At 40.8% G+C, this 25,880-nt stretch overlaps 2 protein-coding genes across 5 annotated transcripts in view; one reads left to right on the top strand and one right to left on the bottom strand.

Annotated features, from left to right (window-relative positions):
- The window catches only part of chchd3a (coiled-coil-helix-coiled-coil-helix domain containing 3a), a 44,461-nt gene extending 27,620 nt beyond the window's left edge, over window positions 1-16,841 (bottom strand). For 2 of the 4 annotated variants that reach the window (XM_011613393.2, XM_011613392.2), the window contains exons 1-4: window positions 16,604-16,841; window positions 15,331-16,144; window positions 9,769-9,862; window positions 3,436-3,616 (exon numbers count right to left, since the gene is read on the bottom strand). In XM_011613393.2, coding sequence (XP_011611695.2) covers window positions 3,436-3,616; window positions 9,769-9,862; window positions 15,331-16,144; window positions 16,604-16,684 — 1,170 coding nt within the window. In that variant the 5' untranslated portion in view covers window positions 16,685-16,841. The remainder of the gene's footprint in view (window positions 1-3,435; window positions 3,617-9,768; window positions 9,863-15,330; window positions 16,145-16,603) is intronic. The other 2 variants (XM_003972872.3, XM_011613395.2) reach the window with 2 other exon arrangements.
- Window positions 16,842-19,852: 3,011 nt separating this feature from the next.
- The window catches only part of exoc4 (exocyst complex component 4), a 69,262-nt gene continuing 63,234 nt past the window's right edge, over window positions 19,853-25,880 (top strand). The window contains exons 1-5 of the mRNA XM_003972871.3: window positions 19,853-19,990; window positions 20,535-20,724; window positions 20,962-21,156; window positions 22,882-23,075; window positions 24,524-24,633. Coding sequence (XP_003972920.2) covers window positions 19,911-19,990; window positions 20,535-20,724; window positions 20,962-21,156; window positions 22,882-23,075; window positions 24,524-24,633 — 769 coding nt within the window. The 5' untranslated portion in view covers window positions 19,853-19,910. The remainder of the gene's footprint in view (window positions 19,991-20,534; window positions 20,725-20,961; window positions 21,157-22,881; window positions 23,076-24,523; window positions 24,634-25,880) is intronic.

The raw sequence follows: 25,880 nt of genomic DNA, 5'->3' as shown, positions 1-25,880 counted from the left end.
CTGTGGTCGGTGATTGATTGGTCATTGGGCTACTCTGACTCCATAGGGGCAGAGTTATTAAAAATCCAAACTGGGGACAGTGGGACTCTGGTTTTGTGAAAACACAGTTACGTAAAGTGACAAATGCACATAGATTGCAAATATGCGGAGCGTAACTCATTCATGCCGCGTGTTAATATATCTGTCGCTAAACTGATGATTTGTCACTGGTCTTTGTTTCACTTTCAGCTGGTCTCAAAACACAAAGAATAAAACAGGCTCAACTGATGTTGCAGGAGAATTAGGCGCTAGCTGGCGTACTATCTAATTAAGGGTTTATTTGTGTGTAATGAGACTATTAAACAACTCCTAGACGAGGTTATCTTGACCACTTACAGCGACAAATGACTTCTTTCACACAGATTTCCATTCAGAGTGAGGCCAAAATGAAAGGATAGATTTGGTCACTTTATTATGTTGTCAAGAATGTTGACAAACCAGCAGAGGCATAATTGCTTTGACCACTTTCATTACAGCATAAATTTGAGTGGTCCTTTGTTACTTTTAAGGCTTGCGTTTGCAGAACTGAAGCTTTTCTCTGGATTTTTGCTCAGGAAATTCAGGCATGACAACCACAAAGCCTGAAAGAAATATGATAAATCACTCTGGAAACAATTGGGGGTTAATAAACCCACAACACTTAAACAGTAATTACGCTTGAAGCTCTTCCATCCTCTAAAATATGATGCAATTTGACGCAGAGCATATCTGAGAGCTGCTTCTGCCCCTCCCTTCACTGCAGCTCCCCTGAGTGGCAGAACACATGTGAGTGCTGACATTAAACATGTTCTCTCCCCGACAACAGAACCCCAGGAACCCGAGAGCAAGGAAAATGACAGCACACACCCCTGCCCACACTTCTGTGAAGTTTCAATTACTGCTAGACTTGGTAGCCGTCTGCTGCCAGTCAGCCTGACGAGGACAGGAGTGACTCGCAGTGGAGAAGAATGAAGGGCACCAGGATGTCGGGACTTTTGGGGGGGGGGATTAAATGGTATTCTAAATATAAAAAGGCAAGAAGGCCAAGTCGAACCAATGAGAATTCAACATTAAAAACAAAAAAAACAAATGACTGCAGGCAGAAAGGTGCTCAAATGTGTATGAAATTAAAGATTCCAACACAGCCACTTACTGAATCCAAACCAATGAAACCTAAATGGTGAGAATCCCTGCTCTGATCCCATGTCTCGAGGCAATTCTGCTGTAATTGGCGGCGCTTTGGTTGAGGATGTAATAGTCATTACAGGTGAGCGTGGCGAGGCATAACTGCTCATAGCAGTGCTTTCACTGAGGTCGAGGGAGGTACGGGGTCCCTGGGCTCAGCGTGACCTGTATCCTAATGGGAGGGCCAAATCAATAGGGACTGTGCAAACACATGAACTTACATCCTCCAAATACATTTTCAATGGCAATGAACATGAGGGCAAGACTAGTTCAAATTCAATGAAACAATGTCCTGGTGGAATGATGTCTACTGCAACAATGTCAACTCGGCATTTAACATGCTTCCACATATAGAAGATATGGAACATTTGGCTTATTCTAAATCTAACCGGCCACACAAACACACGTTTGGCTTAACCAATTAATCTCAACCAGCTGTACATGGACAAAGACACTATGTGCATTTGTGAAGGGGAAGAACAAATCACCTTTGAAAGCTCCATCAGTCCCCAGATTATGTGATTAGTACAGCAAATCACATCCTCCCTCTGGAGCTCGTTCTCAATCAACTTATTGATCCTGCCTCGCCATCAACCAGTTTAAACCCCAGTTACAGAGGTTGTGTGTTTTACCACAATGCAAATTTAATATGGAGGTTAACTAAAACAGCGTGGGCCAGTGCACTTGTGATTACAATTGTAATTAAAAACCAAAAACTGAAAATGACCAATAAGGGTAAGTGCTGAAGATATGTGTACATGTATTCATGGTTTATGCTGTTTTTCTAGGTAAACAGGCATATGCACACGCACACATATGCGCGCGCACGTACACACACATGCACACAAAAGTTCAATCAAAAATGAGCTCACCCTGAATGGCTTACCATCCCTGCTTTTAAAGAACATGGAAGCGATGGGAGCCAGCGTGGGCAAAAGGCTGTCTTTAAAAATTGGAAAAGTCCATTCCGAGTTTAGAAAAAGAAGAAGAAAAAACAGTGCCTGTGGAAGCTTCTGGTGTGACAATTACACGAGTGGTGCAAAGAGCACTGATAACCCGCCGGATTCTATTAAAACTCCAGCACTCCAAAAGAATGCTCAGACAAAGGAAATTATCACAAAGGCACACATACACACACCATCTTTAAAGAGGAGAAAGCCCCTGACTGCGAATATTCTCTGAAATATTGTGCTTTAAGCATAGACGTAGGCACAAAGGCTGTATATGTGAATGTACTCTGTGTTCAGACTGATACAAACTCATTTGGTCCTGATGGAACTAGACCAGCCGTTGGACAGAATAATAAAAACTTGATGGATGTTTTTTTTTTTTTAAACCATGCATATTTCAGAAGTATGTAGCCATTGAGACACACAAGGACTATAATCTGTGACTGCAACCGACCTACAATACTGCTAAAATATTACAAAGCAGGTGTTTGCTTTAGCCTTCTTCCTGCATCACCCTGTCTCATCTGTGCTTCGGAAAAAAAAAATGAAATTATAGAAAAGCTCCAGCCATTACAGATGAACACATCATATCCTCCGACTCATCTCTCTCTTACTCTCCACTGCTCACTCAATCTGACCATCGCAGCCCTCTTCGAATCGTCCTGTGGTGTGGGATCGAGGCCCCCCTCCCCTCCTCGCCAAAATGATTCATTTTTCTATTATTGCGATGAGCCTGTGAAACCAACTATGTAATCAATGATGGGTTTGTAACCAGCAGCGGCACTTTGGGGCAAATGTGTTTATTTTAGAAAACAATGCAGTGTCTTGAGTGATTATGTGAAGTAAAAAAACAGGTTTTGAGATTTAATGGGAAATGAGAGAGCAAAAGTAGTCATTTATGACAAAATAATCAAACTGCTGTATGCAAATACAGCAATAAACCTTTTTTAATCTACAATCAGAGTTTGAATGGTGTGCTCGGAGCTACATTTTGCAGAGCAGTCGGATTTGTTTCTAGATTACTGCTTGTGGAAACAATAATACACTTGCAGCCCTGACATTTGTCAGTCTGTTGGATGCAACCTGTCGACTGTGGCAAAATCGTTTCACGTCATTTCTTCTGTGCGCCGGAACAACCTTAAAAGTGCAAAAATCAATAAGCCTGCACCTCCAATTTCATACCCGTTTTTGTCACCGTGCTGCCGTTTGAAAGTGATCATGTGGGTCGATAAGTGCAAATTACAGTAGCCGCCACTTCCACACTGTTAATGGGCAAACTTACAAAGAGTTCGGCGCGGCGCTTCTCGTCCTCAGTTGCGAGTCGCTCTCTTATTATGGCTTGCTGTAGGCTCTCCGGGGCCAAGCCCCGCTCAGCAGACAGGATTCTGGAGATTTCATCTTGGACCTGGGATTGCGTCTCAGCCTGGACCTTGGATCTTGTCCGGGCCTTTTCTTCCTCTAGCCTGAGGAGTCAATATTTTTTCATTATTAATTCACATCATACGAACTGTTCGACTAGAATTAAAAGGCTAGTGTTAATAATAAATCATACAGAGGACAAAACATGATTGATTTCTAGTGCTAATGTCAGTTTCATCCCCAGATATCATTACTCTGACCAAGCCAGAAAACAGAGGGGCAAATTAGAAGTAAATATCAATCAGAAAATAAGAAAAACTGTACATGGAATTAAAAAAATCTGATGCTCCATAACAAGTTCAGCCCTTTCAGACAGTTTTAGATTATCATTTCCAAATAATTTACAATCAGGAATGACTGGATGACAACTTTCTGATAGGATACAAGAGATAACAATCCTTCCCCCAAACAAGGATCCATAGAGTGAGCGATAACGGAGGGAGTTCTCTCTGTGCAGACTGCCATCTGAACCCTGTCGCCGAGTTCCCATAGTTGCCTAGCAACGCAATCCCCACTCAGCGACAGAGCACTTCATTGGCGAACAGGAGGAACGTCCCTGAAAACCCAGAAAGTCATCTTCTGCTTGGAATCAAAAAGGATGGCGGCAAGGTAAAATAAACACGGAGCAGACAGAAGCGAGCGTCTAAATGAATAATGACAGACAGAAGGTAGGAGGCGAGGAAATTTTTAAAAAGTTATGAGGCAGAAAGCCTTGTGAGGAGTTCTGTCGGCTGAATGGCACATGGAGGCTTTATTCCACAGAGGCACAATGTTAATTAAAAGCAATGCTCGAATCCAGAACATTGACATGAATCAGCTTCGTGGTGATGCTCTGAAGGTAGCAAACCTTTGTTTACGGAGAAGCATTAAAACTGAACGCCTCATTAAGCCTGTGCATTGCTCATCATGAAAGCACTAGCACATTTTTGTTGTCAAGTCTCAGGTAACAGCTACAGTACAAGACAACTGAATATGTGTGAATTATTAGCTTCCAACATGTCTTCCTTCAGGTTTTCAAGTTTTATCTATATTATTATTATGAAACTGGCCAGTATCCTACAGCACTGTTTTGGAGCAGACAGGTATATTTAATGAAAATATGTCCCATGACTTCAAGCTTCCATTTGCCCCACAACACCACTAAATGTCAAAGAGCAGGAGAGGGCAGAATAAGAGGAAAAAAATCAAGGGGAGGGAGCGTGAGTGAGCACCGGCAACATGACATGTTTGGCCCTGAGGAAGTGAAGCAAAGAAGGAGTGAAGCAGAGTGGGAGAGAGGGAGAGAGAGATGGAGGGAGACCAGCCACGTCCAGTCTCACAGTCCACTGGGCTGCACGCGTAAGCACACTCCATCCATCATCTGGCTCCAACTCACGCACACTTGGACAGACGGTCCCACACACACATCTAAGATACCTTCTAATGGCCTCTTACTTTTGCCATTTTCCAATAAACCCGCCTGCCAGTGCTCTACATCGGCTATGTTTCTCAAAAATGTCTTCTAATTTTCCCGCCGCAGCGTACACTGGCTGGTTTGGAGGTAGTTATGCGGGTCAAATTTAGATGCCAGTCAAACTTATTTAGCGAGACTTTCATCCCTGCTTGGTGCAATGATAATAATCATATTAACCTAGTGTTCCAGGAAAGCCCTGCAAGCAATTATTGTTCAAACTGACTGCACTATTCTGCCAAATTTTTAATTTATTTTCAATTAAGATTTAATCAAATTATTTTTTGCCAGGGTTTAAAATGTGGCAGTGTCTATTAGTTATAAACAGCAGAATTGACACACACATTTACGACCGAAACCTGTAGCCTCAAAAAGTAAAGGAAGCCAAGAAAACAGGCAGAAATTATTAAAAATAAAAGTGTACCTAGTACTACACAACTACTACTACAAGTGCTAACTGAAGCAAAGCCTGCTGTAACTAGCTGGATGCTATCTGTCTGCCTCACCTCTATTGCTCTCCAGTCATTATTGACCTGTCCCTGGGATATTGGACACATTTTTCATTGGAGTGTAAAAGATTGGCAATGGGTAGGAAAGGGTAGCTCAGAGGTAGCCAAAGGGAGAGGAAAAAATAGTACCTGGAGATAGGGGGCAAAAAAACCACATGTCTTCAGAGGAAGAGAGAATGTTTTGTTCGGGATTCTTTTTTTTTTTAACCCTGTATAGAAATGCGATTTGGGGACAGGAATGTTTGAATCCCAGAAGCAAAGATGAAAATCCATTACAAATTAGATAATATTTATTTGAAGAGCCAGAGGGACTTGAAATACCATCAAAATGAAAAATAGCAAACTTGCAAATCCCAAGAATCACTGTGGTCATCCTTTGTTGCTTTATATTTCTACCTGTTCTCTCCATCAGTAAGATGCATCTTTAATCCTCCTTTCGTAGAGTCCTTTATACCAGTGCACACTCAACTGAGCCCTCTTGAAACAAAGGCATTTAAAGACTCAATGCAATATTGATGTTATCAATAATGTCTCTGAATACTGCCTATGAATATTTTATGAGTTTATGCACTCTTCCTGACACACGTGCTCACAGACAAACACATGAACACAGGTGCTGTGAAATGCCGGCCGGAGTATGAATTAAGCATAGGGGAAACAAACAGCGGCGCAGTGAGAAAATTAATCGGAGCCCAACACTGCTGAAGGAAGCAGAAAAGCTCTTTTGTAGTTCCAGTTTTCCAAAATTGCCTCTGCAATATTTTCACAGCTACAGTCAAAGACAGTTTTGAAGGCAGGTTTTCTGCCCGTTTTAGATTTTCTGTTAAATTCCATGACTTCCAAGAACCTGTAGGTTACATGAGAAACTAAATGACAACCTAACCGAGTACTATAAATCATAACACAGAAAAGGTGTGCCAGGAGAGCAAAGAGATCAGTCAATAACTATTCATGTTCATTGGAAGCACTGGCAGCAGGATGTTACATGACTTTTCAGGCTGTATTTACAGCCCAACAACAGTTACTCCTGCTCTACTCCAGCTTGGAAATCCAGGGCTACTCAAAGCAAATGTTGAATGTCTGCAGTGCAAATCATCTTGAAAGATTATTGTTGTTGCTGCTGCCTTCAAAAGCAGTCGTACAAGTGCATTTATAAAATAAAATTAAAAAAAAAAAACACCTTTGTATTTGGAATCATTTCACCAATACCTCATTTTCTGATGTTTCATTTGGTTTTCTGAAGTTAACTTATAAATTATGCTCCTTTTCAAGTGGAGATGAGGTAGATAGGTTAAAAAACAAGCAAGAATTGTATAAGATTGATTTTAGAACAGTATTGGGATGAAATCCAACAAATCAAGAAAACACAGATCAATTTATTAGTTACATAAAAGCTGGAAGCCCTCTGATTGCCAAAGTTTTTGCTGTCTAACCACTTTGTGAACTTTCTTTGTTGAGAGTTTCTGCCATTGTGGGCCAACGTATTTCTGTGTGATCAAAGATAAAAGCTCAACAAATCGGTCAGCGAGATCGCCCGCGTCTGACCTGGGAGCAATAACAAATTCACCAGGCGGCTCGGTCTGAGCTCTGGGAATACAGAGACTTTGAGAGAAGGTCAGTGTTCTCAGTCAACAGCTGATTTAATGGGCAGAAGTTTCAAAAGAACAACTAACCTTTAAGTGTTGGGCGCACAATTTTCATGCAAAAGAAGGGAGTGGAAAATAGAATGGCAGAGTGCAAACAGCATAGAAATACTGATAATATTGAGAAAGATTACATATAAAGGAAAATGGGAAAATAATAAAGAAAAGAATGGTCAAATGGTGATGCAGGGTATGATAGGCTGAAGGAGAAGAGACAAGACAGTGCGTGAGTCGCCCTCTTCTTATCCCTTCTCTCTCATGCTTTTCTCCGACTTGTTCTGCTCTAATGCCTCACAAAGACGAAGCAAAGGCAAATCTGCTCCCTGCAGCCGCTCCTGGAAACAAACGAGTTTACAACTGCACACAAATGAACTCCTCACTGAGCCTGTACTCTACTCCTATACCACGGCAAACACATGCAAATCCTGATCTCTGGAGTTCAAGTATGGCCCTTTAGCCAAACACAAGATGCACTGCCTCATCTAAACACTTCTGTCCATTGCAATTCCCTCCGTTTATTTATTCCACACTGCCTAGCAAAATAACACTACGGGAATGTTCATGCCTGGAGTCCTAGTGCCCAACAATCTGACATTATTTTCAGGTTTCACTTCTGTTACACCTGTTCTTTTTTTTTTAAACTGCATTTCAAACCCACTGTGGAATAATCCTGATGAATTATTCATGTTTTCCCCTAAAACTGCTGTGCACACAACCAGAGAACAGAGAACAAAAGGAATGATGGGCTATATTAGCATGTATATGTTCAAGCTTTGCCTTGGGATTTACAAACTGACCGTTTACAAGGCCAGAGGATCAGCTGGTGCTCCTGAACACTATATAACGTCATCCATTTCTCTACACTATAACAAATGCAAAAGAAAAAGGAAAAGCAGAAAAGGAAGGGAACCCGAGTGAAGAATAAAGGAATTTAAGAGGCTGCATAAATGAACTGTTTATCTGGTTTACAGTTCTTTGCTTTGCAAGCGTCACTTATTTCATTTTATGTGACTCACAAGAAATGTGTGGGCAAGAACGGAGCATCCGTGAAAGCGTTTAATGAGCAGACTGACTGCAGGGATGACTGTAGGGGTTGAAAATAACCTTGAGATTCTGGCCTCCTGTATTTGTTGTGTGCACATGTATGCGCTTGTTTCCAGTGACCTGGGGCTTCACGTTTTCCCCGTGTTCAAGCTGTGCAGCAGTTTCACTCCAGGGTTCTATTGTGGCCTTGTTATCCAAGCTTCAATACACACAAACACTTTTACCTCTAGTTTCCCACCTGAATCTTTGTCTTCCAACACAGCAAAGACCTTAATCAGCGCGCCTCATTTGCTTACAACCAAAAACTCCCTTTCCTTCATGCCTGTACTGTGGAAAGGTGAACTATGCTGTAATTCAATTATACTTTTACAACCAATTTGGGGGAAAAATGTGTTGTCCTGGCATTTCTCTTATCCACTTAAATTAAAGTCACCTTTACGGCAATAAGCGCAGAAAAGTTCAACTGTGTCAAAAAAAGCAGATCTGAGATTTTTAAAATGCTACTGATGTGTTAAATTCGAAAACAGGAGGTTTATAAATTGTTTTTTGGAAATAAATTCTATGCATGAGCCTACTTGGAGATGAAAATACATTTTTGTGGTCACATTTTTCTAAATAAAAGCTAGATTTACCTGGTATTACTCCGAGTTTACGACATGGAAATTGCAACACAGTACCCAATAAAAACGTCTTAAAGTATGCTGTGCAAAATGTCTCCCCCTACCGGTGGTTGTTCAAATGAAGCCAGCATCCAAGATTAAATGTTTGAACGCTGTTGCTGTAGATTGGTACCAACAGAGTAGAGGTGAATTTATTAACACTCTGTAGGTTGTGAGTTTAACTTATTTGAAAGACTAGATGAGTTTAACGGGAAGGATTTTTGGAATGTTGGTGTACTGGCAGTAATGGAACTGGTCACTCCCCTGAATATGGGACAAAAATGTCACTGGCAACTATAAGTTGCTAATTCAACAAAACCAGAGGATATTAAGATTGGTGTGGAGAGGAGAGGTGCGGAGAGGAGAGGAGAGGAGAGGCTACCATGAAGAGTGAGTTTCATCATCAGGCAGAGCTAATGCATCACCCATTCAACACCCAGGAAATTACCTCAGGATAGTGCCCTTCTTTCTCAGACAAGATTAATTGATCCAGCGAGAACAAAAAGGGAAAAGACATAGATGTAGTGGGAAGGAAAAAAACTTGTTGATGAGCTTCGGAAGAGGGGTAGATTGAAAACACAGAAGGGATCAAAAAAGACTGAGGCTGACCTTTTTGACTATTAATGAAAAAGTAAAGTGGTCACATGTGAAAATGCATTTCTAATGAAAGGGAGAAGTGGTATCGACAAAGGTGCTGACTCCCGATTCAATCTGAACCGGAGAGGAATTAGAGAGAATAAGGAGGGCAGGGAGCAAGGGTGCCAGCAGGGGAAGCTTGATTTCATCTCATAAAAACGTGGTAATATCTCATTTGGTTAGAAAAATTGTTGCAATAGGGTGTGTGTGTGTGTGTGTGTGTGTGTGTGTGTGTGTGTGTGTGTGTGTGCTAACCAGGCTTGAAGCTCCTGTTCCGCCTTGGCCCTGTCTTGTTCAAAGCCTTTATATAGCTCATCAGTGATCTTCTTCCTCAGTGCCTCTTCATCAACTGGAAAGAAATGGGGGGGCGGCGAATTGAGAGAGGGGTTAAAAATTAATATTAATGCTTTGCAGCTGCAACAACTTTTAGATATTATTTTTTAACACAGATTTGATTTTTCCATAGAGTATAATCAGATGCATGGATTCAATGGCTGAAATGGGTGATAGAATTTTGTGAGTGACTCTGGCTTTGGGGTTCCCAGAGGAATCACTAAATGCTGAAATGATGGTGACAGTGATGAAGGAAACAACATTCTATAACATTATTAAGATACACAGTACGGGTGAAGAAAACAATGGAAAAAACTCAGGAATAATACAATGTTTAGTTGTGGCTTAAAGCCTTTTACAGTTTATTAACACTTAAAATCATCATGCAAATATGGAGAACTTTACATTGCAAATAAAAACCTAAAGCTAAAAAAAAAAAAATACGCCACACACACTTCCCCCACAAACCGTATCACCCGACCCTGCAATCCCCATATATTCACGTCAGGAACATCATACATGTCTGACTCCGTGTCTCCATGGTCTCTATCCTGGCAGGTAATTAAGCATGAAAGTAAAGATGCCAGTCAGCGATCGGAGCCCAAAACGTGCTCTGAACACACAAGTGCCATGCAGCGTGCTGCAACGCAGCAGCGAGGGGGGTGGCGGGTGAGATGGGAGGGGTGTCTGAGTGTGTCAAGATTACTCTCCCACTGTATTAGTTAGCTGGGATAATCCCTTTGTCAAGGTCTATTACAGCTTGGTACCTGGCATGTGTTCACTGCAGGCCACTGGCCACTTCATAGGGCTGCTGGATCGGTCAAAACACATCAATTAAATACTTAAAATATTGTCAGGCATATATTCTGATATGTTCCTGGTATTTTGATATATTTCCCAGACACTGTAAAGGCTCTTTTAGATAAGTCATAGTCGTGTTTTCGAAGACAGGGCTACATTACATTAAATCGTAGCTCATTAGCATGTTTTTCCACCTCCACCGACTGTCATTCTAGTCCTTTTTCCCAGCCTTTCAGCAGCTTCGTCACACCCACACTCTTAATGTACCCTCAAGTGACATTTCAGCTTAAACACGGAAAATCACTGTGTTAACTTCATTTTTCTCTGCAGTAAAATGACACGTAACAAGGTCCCACAATCCAGCCGCGGTTGGCTGCGGTGAAGAGGCTGAATAAACATCAGGTACAGGTAGGTTTTGACAAAAACTACAGCAAACACAGGGAGTGATTGACAGTTGACACATTTTACGGCAAAGTGCACCCTGAAGCGGAGACTGCTGTCGTCCAACGCCGTCGAAATGTTCAACGTGGACACACACACACACACACACACACACACACAAAAACAATCATCCGGTCTGACGGCATTCAGAAACACAGGGATCTCACAGCAATGGAGAATCTAATTACAACTCTGTTAAGACTTGCAACAATGACCTTTAGGTCTGCCTTTTCCAACACTGCCTTTCAACGTAGTGATGCAATTTTCCAAAAAAAAGAAATGACAGACCATCAAGTGATGCAACCGCAGCTTAACACAAACTCTACTGTGATATTTTGCAAGTAATTTGTCACAAATCATCATGTTTGGAGAAAAAGAGTATATTATTAACAATTATACAGTATCAAAAATGCAGATTTTGCATCAATGCACTGTAATTATAAATACTAGGCAGAAAACAGAAGCACTGCTTCAATTCAAAGGTCAGCCTTGCCATTGTGTTACTTTCTCCCACCAGCTAAAACTGACATTTCTAAGCTGACCACCTTTTAAACTATCTTAGATTTGCCCTTCAGCAGTGCAACGTGAAAAGTAAAAGATTTAAAAGTCCTCCAAGTTCAGTTTAGCCGAAGCAACTCTTCCTATCACCCCGGGCCCGTAAAGGGAGGCTTCAAATATCTCATGGGCCTGCAGGGTCAACCACAGAACAGGTTCTGATATGATAAACGCTGTCTGGGGTCCTTGAGGGAGCCTGGTTCGGGTCAGAAACAATTCCAGATCGACAGCAGAGGTGTCAATCCCAAGTATGACATGTAAATGTTAAAAAGATTAAAAACTCATCATCTTCTTAGACGTGTTGCTCTCCTTTCCATTTCCGCCAATCACCAGACCCTGTGGAAGAGGAACCCTCTCCCATAGAAGAGGAGAGGTGGCGGAGCGCAGGCTATTGGCGTCTGAGATAATAGACAAGGCAAATTGCGCTTCTCATCAGAAGTTTCATTAACCCCAGGACCTGCGTGGAAGGCATAATCTGTAACATTACCACTCTCTCACGTTTCCCACGTCTAGTCAATTCAAGGAACACCTTTTGCCATTTTCATAATGGGAGAGAGACAAAAGAAATGCTGCACCAAGAAGAATCAGCCACATCCGAGAGATGGGAGCAGCTACTTCCTATCGCTAACTTGGCTAATTCTGTCTGGCTTATTAAAGTAATTAACTGACATTTTCAGTTGACAAAGTCCATTTTGATGGAGGTGATAACAGGTTGCACAGCCCACCCCTATGTAGAATCACCCAGTTTTTAGAGTTCTTTCCTTTAACTCTCCCATGTCCCCCTACTGCATCTGAGGGACGACTTTAGGCTAGCTATTAGCCTATCGCAGTGTGTGGGCTACGGCATGAATATTTATGGTGCATCGGCGAAGGTGTAGGAGGTTCAACCTTGACTGTGGTTTAATCAGCACACATTCTGACTCAGACCATGATTTGAGAGACAACCGACCCGCTGCGAGCCTCATTCGATACCCAACTCTCGCGGACACACATAATCAATGTCTGCCTCATTACGGTTGCACCCTTTTAGGATTGAGCTGAACTTTGCAACTTTTTTTTAACAAGCTTCACATTTGCATTCATCATGCCTTTTTATTTTGACTTCCTTCAGATAAGCTTGCTTTATCAATTGTTAAAAATGTTTTCCCCCATTATTTTTCAGACAAGTTATAGGTATATATTAACCTTTAAGGTCACCTAATAAGGTGTCCACAGGGAAAATATAGCACATAACAACATGCTACCCATGAGATACCTGAAAATAATTGACAAGATTTGCCCATGAAGACAGTCATTAAATGGCAAAACCAACAAACAAAATTACAGCAAATAAAACACACATTTAAAAACCATCTAATGAATTTTCCCATTTGTGTATCTATCCTAAAATTGCAGTGTCGAAGTCATGTCTACATCTGTCCGTTCCAAGGAGAGAAACATCAGAGGTTTGGTACCCCGCTACATCAGATTACTGCACTTTTATTGATAGGGAAGCAGCTATAAGGTCAAAACCCACAATGACTGATGGTGAGTGAAAATAATTAGCCATAGAGCAGAGAAATAACTCTGGGGTAAAGATAAATAACAAATAAAGGAGGCTCGTGGCTAGAACAAGATTCAATGTCATATCACAGAAGCCCTTCAGCTGAATAAAGACGCACGGACACGCCAACAGCCTCCTGCTCTTAATGAGGCCTGGTGGTTTGTTGTGTGAAACTGTGGAGGTGTCGTTTTAATCACTAGAGTCACTGTGGCGTGGCATAAGTTGGCCCTTTTTAATTACCTTACTGATTGAGCCCACTCAAGGATGGGGACGACTGCCCACGTCCGATGCTGCCCTTTGGAAAAGCAAGACCCACGCCCCGTCTTGTTCTTCATAATGAACAAGTAACTTTCCGATACCCTCGAGATATGCACGCACACTAAAGAGCCGAAAAGGCTAAAGTTAAAGCCAGAGCTTGGATTCAAGTCGTGCATGAAACCTCTTACAACCTCCTATAAACTTTATGCAAGAAAGAATCAGCTCTTTCTTCATCAGTCCTTCCCAAACAACCACCCACACAAACATTCCCTTGTTTGTTGTTAAGTTAGAAAACTTAAAAGGTGCTGTTTCACTACACCAGAGGCAATGAGGCTGACGAATACTGCAATAAATGCAAGTCTGAAACCCACCTAATTTCTTATAGGTGCCTTTTGGATGCTGCCAACTATCAGTGAAAAAGTGCTCTGTAACATCTAACACCTCCAGTTTTATGTTAAACTGAATTTAACACAGCCGACTGTGTTTTCTTCAGTAATTATCAATTTAAAATAAGCAAAAAACAGATCATAACAAGAAAAGGAGGCCGTTTGAGAACATGAATTAGCATGAGTCAAATAAAAGAAGAAAAAAACAACTATTACTATCAGATTGACTGAAAATAACAGCAGTGGGAGATTCAAACGATGGTAATTTTTCCAATAAAAGCTTACTGAAAGTGCACATTTAACTCAGTTTTCAATCTCTGATAAATGTAGAGGCACCCGTGGGCCTCGTAAATGCCCAGCTATGGTGTTTGGCTGGTTGTAAAGTTTAAAAGTATACTTTTCTGTCAACAATAGCAACAATAATGAGAGCTATTCTCATATGAGAATCATGATGCAGACCTGACACATAACACAAAGTGATGAAAGACACTAAAGTGCCATAAAACCAATACAAATTTCATATGAGCAATTGTTAATTGTGGAGGTCAGCTGAATTCATCAATGGGGGAACTATAAAAAGTTAAAAAGAATCTCATATATTGCTAAGAATTGATGAACGGTGATAGTTAAACTCACTATTTCTGATACCGTCACATACAACAAATGTGTAATAATGACAGATGAAGCTCCACTGTGTCGGAGGCAGAAGAGAGGGACGCTAATTACAGCATCAATTTATTAACAGTATTACAAGAGAAAAATTAATCATTTCATTAAAAGTGAGAGAATGGCAATGAATTATAATATGACTAAGGGTACTGCAAGGCCCACGTTTAAAAAGAAGACTAATTACAAACTGTAAGCAAACTTTGAGACGCTAAGCCTTAATGTGGTTCAAAGTAAACACCCACACAATATACATAATTAAAATTGAACGAAACTGGACTTAAAATAAATCCTTTAACAGTTCAATTTTTTTTATAACCTTTAGCTTCTAATTATCCATACTAATGAAGATATGCCAGTGACATTTCAGGACAGAATAAACTATAGCAAAGAATAAGTTTCTCCTGCAGTTGACTATTGTCATAAAAGGTCTACAGAAGCTGTTCTGCTTCTTCTATGTAGGAGAAGCTGAAATTCAGTCTGATTTGTCAAAAATCCAGAATCACGATTTCAATTAAAAGGTGAATATTGTGCTTGTTTTGATCAGGAAACATGCAAGGTTGTAAAAATTCTTATAACCATGTACCGGAGTACGTTTAAAACTTCATAAATTTATACTTCTGATATTTTTAGACTTATTGGATCAATTTCTCTCAAAGTGATCCACAAGCAGAAGACAATAAACAGAATTGTGGAGGAAACGCAGAGTGAAGGAGGACCTGTTCATTGCTGCTGCGGTCTGTGTTGAGGAGATCAATCATCAGACTTATTAGCACCTCCCCAGAAATTAGGGTTAATACTTGTGAAATTTCTACAAATTCAACTCCAACTCACCAGCTGGTGCGGGAGGAGGTGGTGGGGCAGAACTGGACTCAGACACTACTGCTGGCTCCGCAACAGGAGGAGAGCATACTGGTTCCACTGGAGACTGAGAAGGATGGGCAAATGGTTCACAAGGAGGAGTAGACTCAGGTAAGGGAGGTGCAGCAACATCCCGGCAAGGAGGAGGGACTGGCGGCACGACGGCAACAGATTCAAAATCAGTGAGGGAAGAAAGGGGTTCTGATTCAGGAAGCGAGGAAAAAAGGATTGGTTCAATCTTGACAGCATGGGAAGATGGTATGGGTTCAGGTGAAGATGAAGAAGCAATGGGTTCAACCAAAGGTTTGTTTAAGGGAGGAGTGAAAGCAATGGGCTGATTTACAGCAAGAGGAGAATGTGTAATATCCTCTTTTACCTCAGGTGCAGCAGGGCAGGGAGCAGGAACCACAGGAGGGGAAGAACTAGGCGGCAGGAGAGTTGAAGGCAAAGTAACTGGCTCATTAGCAGCAACATTATTAGGCAGAGCGGGTGCCACAGCAGCCTCAGAAGCAGGTGTTTGGACAGCTTTATCAGCGGCCATGGGCGATGGGGATGGGCACACCATTTCAATAATGGTGGGCGCTGCTACCTGCTCTGTCGGAGGAGGCGGTGAAGGTGGAGCCACGGGTTCAACAACAGGAGGAGGTGGAGGCAAGGAGGTAATTGGGTCAAAAAGGGGGGGCACTGGACGCAGGAGGGGAGGTGGTGGAGGTGGAACATCTTCACGTTTACGAGGAGGAGGAGGAGTGGAAGTTTCCCTCATACGGTTGATGACATTCTCAGACAGCTGCAACAGACAGGTATTACAGATTATAACTTATTAGGCTCTTAAGCTAAATGGCTGGGCTGAATTAGCTAGAGAAAACAATTGTAATTTTGGACTACTACATCACTTTTAGGGCGAGGACAATAAACAATGTCACTTTCATTCATGTTTTTATTGACAGCGGAACACGAGGCTCGTGACGTCAGCGTCAACACTACCACAAGGACATTCAAACGTTTGCCCCGTTTCTATACCTCAGCTGTATTTTATCAAACTACGTTAGTTTATTCTTCGTGGTTTTACAATGAAAGCAACGGCCTCCTTGTTACAACACCTTAGCTAATCCTGAGAGATCTAGACGAGCCACGCAGCTAACAATAGCTGGTTTGGTTATAGCTTTTAGCCTTGAAGACGCGGCCGCGGCTGCACTTTCCACGCTGTTTATTCAACATTATGCTGGTTTGTGTTGCTGTCACTTACCCGTATGCCCTTCACCACAGTAATGTTGTCATTCTCATCTGACTCAAATGACACGCGGTGGGTACTGTTTTTGCCTCCCATGTCAAACCGCAGATTGTATGTTTTCTACCTATTAAAAGGAACTCTGTCCAACTGAGTTCAGTATCCTTGAGCACCACTGGAAATAGAAATTAATGACCGAGGCCCAAAAGTACTTTGGCAGTTATTCGCTTCCTTAGTATGACGTAGTTGAATAACGCCGTTCTTGATTGGACAAGAGCTTGCATCCTTCTGTACATCGATAATTTCTATTGGTTCGTCTATATGGGAGGTGAAGCGATGTAATTACTCTTTGAGTCAAACTTTCTTAGTCAGATCAGCATTTCTTGCATCTTTCCACCAATATTAGCTTTTTGATTACGAATATAAAACAACAAAAGACCAACAACACATCAATAAAAATGGGTAGAATTTTTAATGGGAGGTAATGTATAAATTCCACACATAAACCAAAACACTAATAAATACAAAATAGTGTCTGGAAAAGATCCTTCGTTAAAGTCATGAAAGTGGCAGCACACTTGGTAAAGGGTAAAAATATGTTTTAAATAGCCTATAATTGGACTTAAATGCTCATAATCATGACAACATCATTGACAATGGAGTTTAATGACAGTAGTCTGAGAGGAATTTTAAAATGATACTTTGATGGACAAATTGTATTCAAGCAATATTGCATTTGTTTAGGTTTTTTAAATCTCCTTTTTTCCTTTTTTCTTTTATGGATTTCAGTCAAGGACTTCTTTCTCTTTGTGGTGGTGGCAGTGGCAAATTAAACCGAAAGGCTCCATCACGTGCATTATAGCTTGTCAGCGTTTGGTTTTACTTGTACAAATAAACCACTGGCATAAGTCACTCGAAAGAAAAGCAATGACGCTCTTTGGCGACAGCAAAGTCCTGGACACCCCAGAGATGAGGCCCAATTCCCATTGAGCATAGTTTTAAATCACTTCTAAATGTAATTTCTGCTCATTACTGTCATCACATAATTGATATTGCTCTCTGTATGTCTTTGCAGGTTGTACATCAAATTGTCTCATCCTCGGGATAAATGTGAGGACAATAAATGCAAATTTTATTTTGCCATGTTAAGTATTGGTGCTCTCAGTGGAAAACATGAGTCAAATGAAATCTCTCATCAACACCTCAGGTTTGGATGGCTGCTGTCAAAAGAGGACCCCTGTGGTAAGATATTGATGCTTGCACTTGTCAGTTAGGAAGCTTAAAGTCAGTAACAGGCCATCACAATAAATCCAAACACAAAAGATTAGATGTGAACAAACAGAAGCAACATTACTTCTACCATCGGTGGTAAGCAGTTAAACACAATTAGAAACAGCAAAATCAAGTCCAGAGTTAAAAGCCGGCAGTCACAAACATATTAAAAATAAGCCAACACAGACAGATGGAAAAGTGTTCATTTAAACAGGTATTATGATTGAATTCTTATTGGTGCAATTGAGTAATATGAAAATCTGAAAAGGTACCACTGTTCTTACACAGTAATATGACATTTCTTACACTTTTGAGATCATTTTGGCTATATTGTATACAAAGAAGGAAAAAAATGCATGAATGTCCTGTGTTGCACAAATATGTGATTTATAGGTTCACAGGGAAGAAAAAATAATCTTCTGATGTATTAAAAAAGTCTGCTGCAGATGTTCAATGCTGCAGATGTTCAATCATTGCATGTTGGATACCTTCTTTTTAATATTGTATACCATATCAGTTTCAGAAACTAATATTGCCTTGTAGTACACAAAGTTACAGCTTGAAATGTGATATGTTTTGAGAAGAAGGGGATATTATAAGGAATGACAGTTCATAAGAATCAGCCTTGAAACTTTATCTTTCTCACACCCACCACAATAATCTAATGCAATTTTATTTTATTATTTGTGATTTCTGCCTCGTGCATTTTTGCAGTACTGTTCAAACAAATAAATCAATCCAACCCCTCTCAGGAATGCATTGTGGTTCAGTGTACTGAAATATGAGAAGAGAAAATTCCGAAGCTCCGGCAATTTCTTTAAAAACCTCAACAATAATTACTCTGAATATTTTGCAAGTTTCTATGGTCACAATATGAATCCACAGGCTAAAGTTCAGTCGTGGATCCCCTATTTACTTGGAATTAGATTCCTAAAAGCAAGCAAATGTGAGTAAGTTATAGTTTAATGAAGATTTGGAAAGAGACCCCTTTTAATTTGACACATTTTCAGCCACAATCTGGACTGATTTTAACAAACCATTATTCAATGTTTAGTGGCTTTAAGCATCAAGTAACTGAAGAATTAAATTTAATGCCAATTCTTCTGTCGATTCGTTGTTGTTAACTGTTCACCTACAAATGTTCCACAAAGACCTATTTGCCCTTTCACACACAGGCGAATCCATCATAGCATATCGCTAAATGTCCACACACACATCAAGCTGAAAGAAATAACCTTGATATCAGCTGGCTGAAGAAAGGATGGCCTGTTCATTAACGTGGTTGATGGGACATGGGCTGCAGGGAAAGCTGATAAGAACTTAAAATTAAACCTGGACCCGGGGAAAAAAAATAGCAGCTTTTACATGGCACACTTTTTTTATTTCTTACTCTCTCTCTTTCTAAAGACACAAAGCACAACAAAGTGTTATCTCATCAGACCACCAGCACATCAATCAGCGTCCAGGCTTCAAGGAATCGACCCATCTTGGCCCAGAATCAATGCCCTTCTCATTCTGACTGGTACAGCAAAGATTGTCAGAGATAAAGCACAGGTAAGCCACACAAACCTAGCACTTTATGTTCTAAATGGGAAAACCAATTAACTCATTGACACATACTCTTTTTCTCACTTTTTCCTCTGTTCAACCTATCCTTTATCAATTTTTTAAGGTAACATTTCAAATGTACAATAAAATACTTCTATTTGTTTGCATACATTATCTGTTTTCCATATTTAGCCATAGTTTTAAAAATATGTTCCTTTTTTTGAAACCAGAAAAATATCACATATTAACACAATATATTGTATACTGTATATTTATACAGTTTGGGGAATGGGACTGAAATTATTAATTATAGTTTAAATAATAAATATAGAACGTTTAGTGTAGTATACTTTCATCAAAATTTGATGGGGTAGTTATTGCAGAGGACAGTTTTAACTGCATCAAACTGATCGAGGATTTTCTCACTGCTTAAACTCAAACTCCCAGAATTCCAAGGTGTAACCAAGTGCGTCAGTCTTCCTGTTTGGGTGCCGCAGCTGGAAAAATGGCAGCTGATACAGGGAGATACAGGAGCACAGTTAATAAAAACAAAGACCCTTCTGGTCTGCTAATCTCGGTCATAAGGTAAGGTTTGTCATCTCCTTATATCAAAATAATGACGCAGTTAAATCGTCTACAAATTTTGATTGCATTCATGGACAGATACAGCTTGACAGTTAGCTTTCATGCTAAAGCTACACATTAGCGACGTCCTTCCTGTATTGAAAATACTTTAAAAAAGAGTCCTCCCACGTTATATTTACGCTTGAATTGTGCGGCGTGAATGTTATCTTTTTATGCTCTTAAAAGACTATTAAAGCTTTAATATCTGTCAATGCATGACTCATCGAATATGAAAAATCATTGATTGTTTTAGCCATTAACTGCACTAATATACCATTATGTATACTAATAATTGACATGATATTTAATTTGATGTAAAAATCATATTCAGTTTTTAACCCCTACATTTGCTGCCTGAATGAGTTTGTATCCCATCCTACCTTTGCCTTTAGATATAATTTCCTGCACTTTTCTGTCGCCTACTCACAACATCGATGCCCTGTGCAAAATCAGTGATATAGTCATACATTCGTTCAACTCTTGCTTTCCGTCTTTTATGATACAGGACTCTGTCCAGCAGTGATGATGTACAGGATAGGGAGACGGAGAAGGGACGTCTGGAGGAGGCATTTGAGACTTGCGACAGAGATTTAGATGAACTAATTGTTCAGCATTATGCAGAACTTACCACTGCTATCCGGACATACCAGAGTATCACAGAGCGCATCACCAGTTCCCGGAACAAGATCAAACAGGTTAATGGGTTTCTGTGTTAAAATGTCTGACAAAATGCCCCTACTGATCCATTTTATATACGGTAGCTATATATTTACATCTAATTACTTCTACTGATTAGAAATGCTTTTTCTGTTTACAACATTGACCTAATGTTTTCATTCATTATAACCCTTTTTCTTCAGATCACTGAAGACACTGCTGTATTTCAGCTACCACTAATAATTGTACGTTTCATCTCTCCCTTTGCTTAATAGGTGAAGGAGAACCTGCTGTCTTGTAAGATGCTGCTCCATTGCAAACGGGATGAGCTGAGAAAATTGTGGATAGAGGGCATTGAGCACAAGCATGTCCTACAGCTTCTGGATGAAATTGAAAGCATCAAGCAGGTGCCTCAACGGCTGGAGGCATATATGGCCAGCAAGCACTATCTACATGGCACAGATATGCTTGTAAGTACAATAATAATTTGAATAACATAAACTCATTGGCTCCAAAATCTGTATTTATAATAACAAGTGCAATGAGGGTAGTGCTTTTGTTTGCCTGTGAGTTTTGGAGGATTGCATTGATTCAAGTCTGCATCTCTCCGTTCCTTGGATCTCTTTATTCCATCCATTCTGTCACTCTCAGGCAATGTCCTTCAGACTCTGGCAATAATTGCTTTGCTAAAATGAGGTCATACTTAGAAACGGAGATAGCATAAGTGGCAGAGTGCGCCTAAAACACAATAAATTTAACTCTGTGGGTGCAGAGAAAAGAGGATCTTCAGCCTGCGCTGAGTGCTTTCTAAATGGAAGTTCAAGTGGAAGAAGTGACTGCTGCAAAGAGTTTTGTAATGCTGACAGTTGCATTGATGTAACATACATGTATTTATTTCTTAAATAAGTAGTGTAAGGGTTTAATCCTAGTTGAATGTGTGCGGTGTGAAACAACCTGATCGGTATGAATTTGGGGCTGCAAGGTCTGGGAACCTCTGAGGAAGAGGCTGGGAACTCCCCGCCCTTCACATTTTACACAGTGTTGCTTTTCTTACATACCTAAATTCAATAACCGGCTCATTATCTCCCTTTACAGGTGAATTAGGAGTTTTGCAGATAATTTTCTTGGTCCCATTTATCATCTTTGAAAATTCTATTGCTTCCATTAGTGCAAACGAGCAGCTTCAGCATTGCTCATTGACTCAGACTCATATTCTCTGCTACACAGCCTTAAGTTTGGTCCCCTGTTGTCTTGTTTGTTCTCAAATCCTTCAGTTTTTTCGGTTGGATATTCTGGGGGGGCGTGTGGCGATCAGTAAGGAACACACTTCCTAGCCTCTCTCTTTATGCTCTGATTGTCCATAGGATTGTGTGTTTGTGCGCGTGTGAGTTTGTGTTTTGATGACACTTATCTCTAAGGGCTGACAATTAAAATTCAGACTCTGCCCTCTGTCTGATATTGAATGTCAGTCTTATACCTCATGGGGGTGTCTACTCCCGCTCTTCCTCACTCACGCTGTCTCTCCACATCCCAGCCCTAAACAATCCACGAGTGCCTTCATATCCTTCATTATACTGACAGACCTGCCCTCCTAATGATGTTAACCAGTCTTAGTCTGTCATTCCTCCCCAATGGTAATGAGATATCCCCCTTACAGCCGTGCACCCGTTAAATGATTCACACACTTATAATCATGCATCTATGCGTGGTGTAAAAGGTGTACATGCACACACACAGCCAGAAAGCTTTGTAGACAAGTTGAATTATTATATTAAGCCAAAGGGGGCTGACCACACAGTGCATTAGCTCATTTTGGCTAATGTGCTTCTCATTTGCATCAACATACACTTGACCGATGCCCCTTGCCCAATGTCTTTCCTCCAGCTACCCATTTGCTTGTAGCTTGCCATGGCTATGCAAATATTTTTCACAGTGCTATCATCTACCCATTAGTGCCCTTAAAGTGCACACATGTGCACAAAAATAGCTACCCATGTAGACAGAGACATTTTAACTAATGGCATTTATTAATTGCAGTGCTGCTGCTGAGTTTGCTAGAAAAACGGCTTGAAGAGGCTAAAATAAATGGAGGATTTGGATAAATAGAGTGACTCTGGAGAGTATGCTGAGGCATGCAGAGAGACAAGAAGCACTGGTTCTTACCAGGGAGTGAGCAGTTTGTCTGTTATGTGCAGGTGTCTGCGGTGGAGTCCTTAGAAGGCCCACTGCTTCAGGTGGAAGGGCTTGGTGACCTGCGCCTGGAACTCCACAGTAAGAAGCTCAACATTCACCACGTGCTCATCGATGAGCTGCATCGACACCTCTACATAAAATCCACAAGTCGGCTGGGACACAAGAACAAGGACAAAAATGCAGCTCGTAATGCAGGGTAAATGACTTTAAATTGAGACTAATCAGTTCTTTCATTCAATGTTTCTCACTTGACCTGGTCTGGTCATATATGAAGTGGGAATAACAGCATTTTATAACTGATGTTACATTTATTATGGCTTTGAAAACATAATTCTCTTGGCAGTGACCAGTAGTTTTCTCAGAGGTATGAGAGTATCTTTGCTCGTTTATTGTGCAGCCTACAAAAATTTGACCTGAAAGGTTGCCTCGTTTGAAAAGTTCCGACCGCGTTGATTTTACTTCATTAAAAGTTGCTCCGTTGCCAGGACAATTGGCCAGAGTACAGATGGTGCCGTACCGATTACTGGCAAAAACAATTAGATCCTGTATAACTTTCCTCCCTGCTTTGTTGTGCGAGCGCCCAAACTGTCGGATGGAAAAACAAACGTGCTGCCCACATCATTTATGAAGTCAAATACCATTAAAATAATAGAAAATAAAGATGCTAGATATGTGGATATAGTCTCTGCTCTTTTCCGTGGAGTTTTTCTTTTAAACTTGGGTGAAAATGTCACCTAGTATCAGTTGATAAATAAGACGACAGAATTCAGCATCCGCAGTTATTATGAGAAACCAGTGAAGCTTCAAATAGGGTTCGCAGCCACTAGGAGAATAATCTTGAATATGTCTATTGCCAGTTTAAGGTCTCATCGAGCAGTTTGACTGATTAGGGCTGATACAACAAAATGGCTTCAAACACTCCCCCGGTGATCCTGTGTTGGGTGGATATGGTATTCAGCATGTGCACGTGTGTGGCGCTGTAATTATGGTGGCAGTAGGCTGGTGAGGTACAATGATTTATTACGGGGGGTCAGCCAGTGACAGATCCCTGGCCTTCCTGTATCGCGTCGCCTCTAACAACAAACCAGCCTCCATACAGCCCAGTCACTTAGCAGGCACCTTGTGTTTATACCGCGCAGCCTAAAAGACCCCAATTGCTTCCTCCCCTGGCTTAGGGCTTGATAAATGGATCATTTGAAAGCAGAAAAGGCCTTTGTTATAGCAGTAGATTTAAAAAAAGAAAAAAGAAATGCAGGTGTTTTTCTACAAAATGTTCCTATGTATGGTTGGTCAAACAGACCATTTCTCCATTTAGTGTCAGTTCAAATGTTTCGGTTGTGCAGTTGCAATATATTTCACGAACGCGTTTAAAAGTGGTTGGTGGTAGCTGCCCATAGGGTTACTAGGCTGAGAAGCAGAGGGTTCCCGGTTCAAGTCCCAGTGTGGACAGAATTTGGGAGGTGCCAAAGCCCCCTTAGTGCACCCTCAGAGTCCTGCCGAGGTATCGTAGAGGAAGGTGTTGAACGTTGCTGGTATAGGCTCCAGCAACCTCCCTGTGACCCCAAAAGGAATAAAGCAGTCAAGAAAAGAAAAACCACAATTGAAATCTGTTCCATTTGCTCTTCATATATTGTCCTTTTGCAGCTCTGCAGTTAAAGACACATCTCCTATCCCCATCTTGGATGCCAGCAGCATGTCTACCCCACGCAAGCTCTTGGATTCGTCACAGTTCAGCACACCTGGATCAAGCAGCGGTACAGCTCTTAGATGATATCAGATAGAAAAGAAAGACTTTTTATTTGGAAATTGAAACAGCTGTACAAGCAAAGCTGTTTTTAGGTGTCTTAAATGCTAATAACTTGAAGCTATTAGTGTCACCCTGGCTCCAAATCATTTGTGAATTGCCAACCCATTTGATCCCTATATATATTTTATAGCATTAAAATTGTCCTCAAATTCAGCACTAATCTGAATTAATGTAGTTTTATAATTTGCTTTTTACCCTCCACTCTACCCAAACGCACACTCGTGCATTTTCTCTCCAGTATGTGTCATAACATTATGAAGTATGAAGATCGTTATATGAGTCCCTCGGTGACGTTATAATTATCTTCCTTGCTATCGTCGATACAATCACTAACCCAACATTTCTCTCATCACCGCGGGGGAGCGACATTCATTACTCCCAAACTGGTAACCAGCACTCTAACAGGGGCTGAAAATGCACGCTATGGGTGTGTATGGGTTCTGTTCCAGCAGTAGGGGGTGTACTGTAGAATCAGCACTGCATTCCACCCAGGCAGAGCACAGAGGAGCTCAAACAAGAACATAATGAAAAAAAGTTAATCCTGCAATAACTCAGCGTTCCCTTGGTGTTCTCATATTAAACACGGCACTTTGCTCACCACCCACCGCCGACATTGCAACTCGGCAACAAATGGTTTCTTTTGAGATGCAACTCTTAAATGTGTTCCATGTTAATCGCCTTATTAGAGCATCATTTATATATTGGCAAGAACATGAATGGCTTATCAAAGTTACATTTGACGGCTAATTGTCATTTAGCAAAATATCTTTAACTCAGCTCTTTCTGTTTATTCAGAAAAGCAAATAATTCCTTTTTTTTTTTTTTTACAAAATTCTACTGCTTTCTCCACCCTAAGATAATAAAACACTTTTTCTCCAAGTTATACAAATAGAAGCTGCTGTTAATTAGCCATCGCCAGGCAATAAGTGCTTCTGCACCACCATGCTAACCGTATTGGTCACGACACAGCAGCCAACTTCCATCAGTTGCCTAGCTTGCCATTTTGTCTAATAGCATTAAAGCACCTCATTTGTAGCTAGTAATTGTCATAATTATTACACAAACTACAGTCGGAATGGAGGAAATGAGGAAATACACGCAAAGTCCATTAACTTGCCATAAACATTAACTCTCTAAACGTGCCTTGATGGGAAATTGGGAGGCCCCCTCTAATGGAAATTAGAGCATCATTCC

This window comes from Takifugu rubripes, chromosome 18, assembly GCF_901000725.2.
Source record: "Takifugu rubripes chromosome 18, fTakRub1.2, whole genome shotgun sequence".
NCBI classification, from domain to species: domain Eukaryota; kingdom Metazoa; phylum Chordata; class Actinopteri; order Tetraodontiformes; family Tetraodontidae; genus Takifugu; species Takifugu rubripes.
This window is presented reverse-complemented; position numbering and strand designations above follow the sequence as displayed.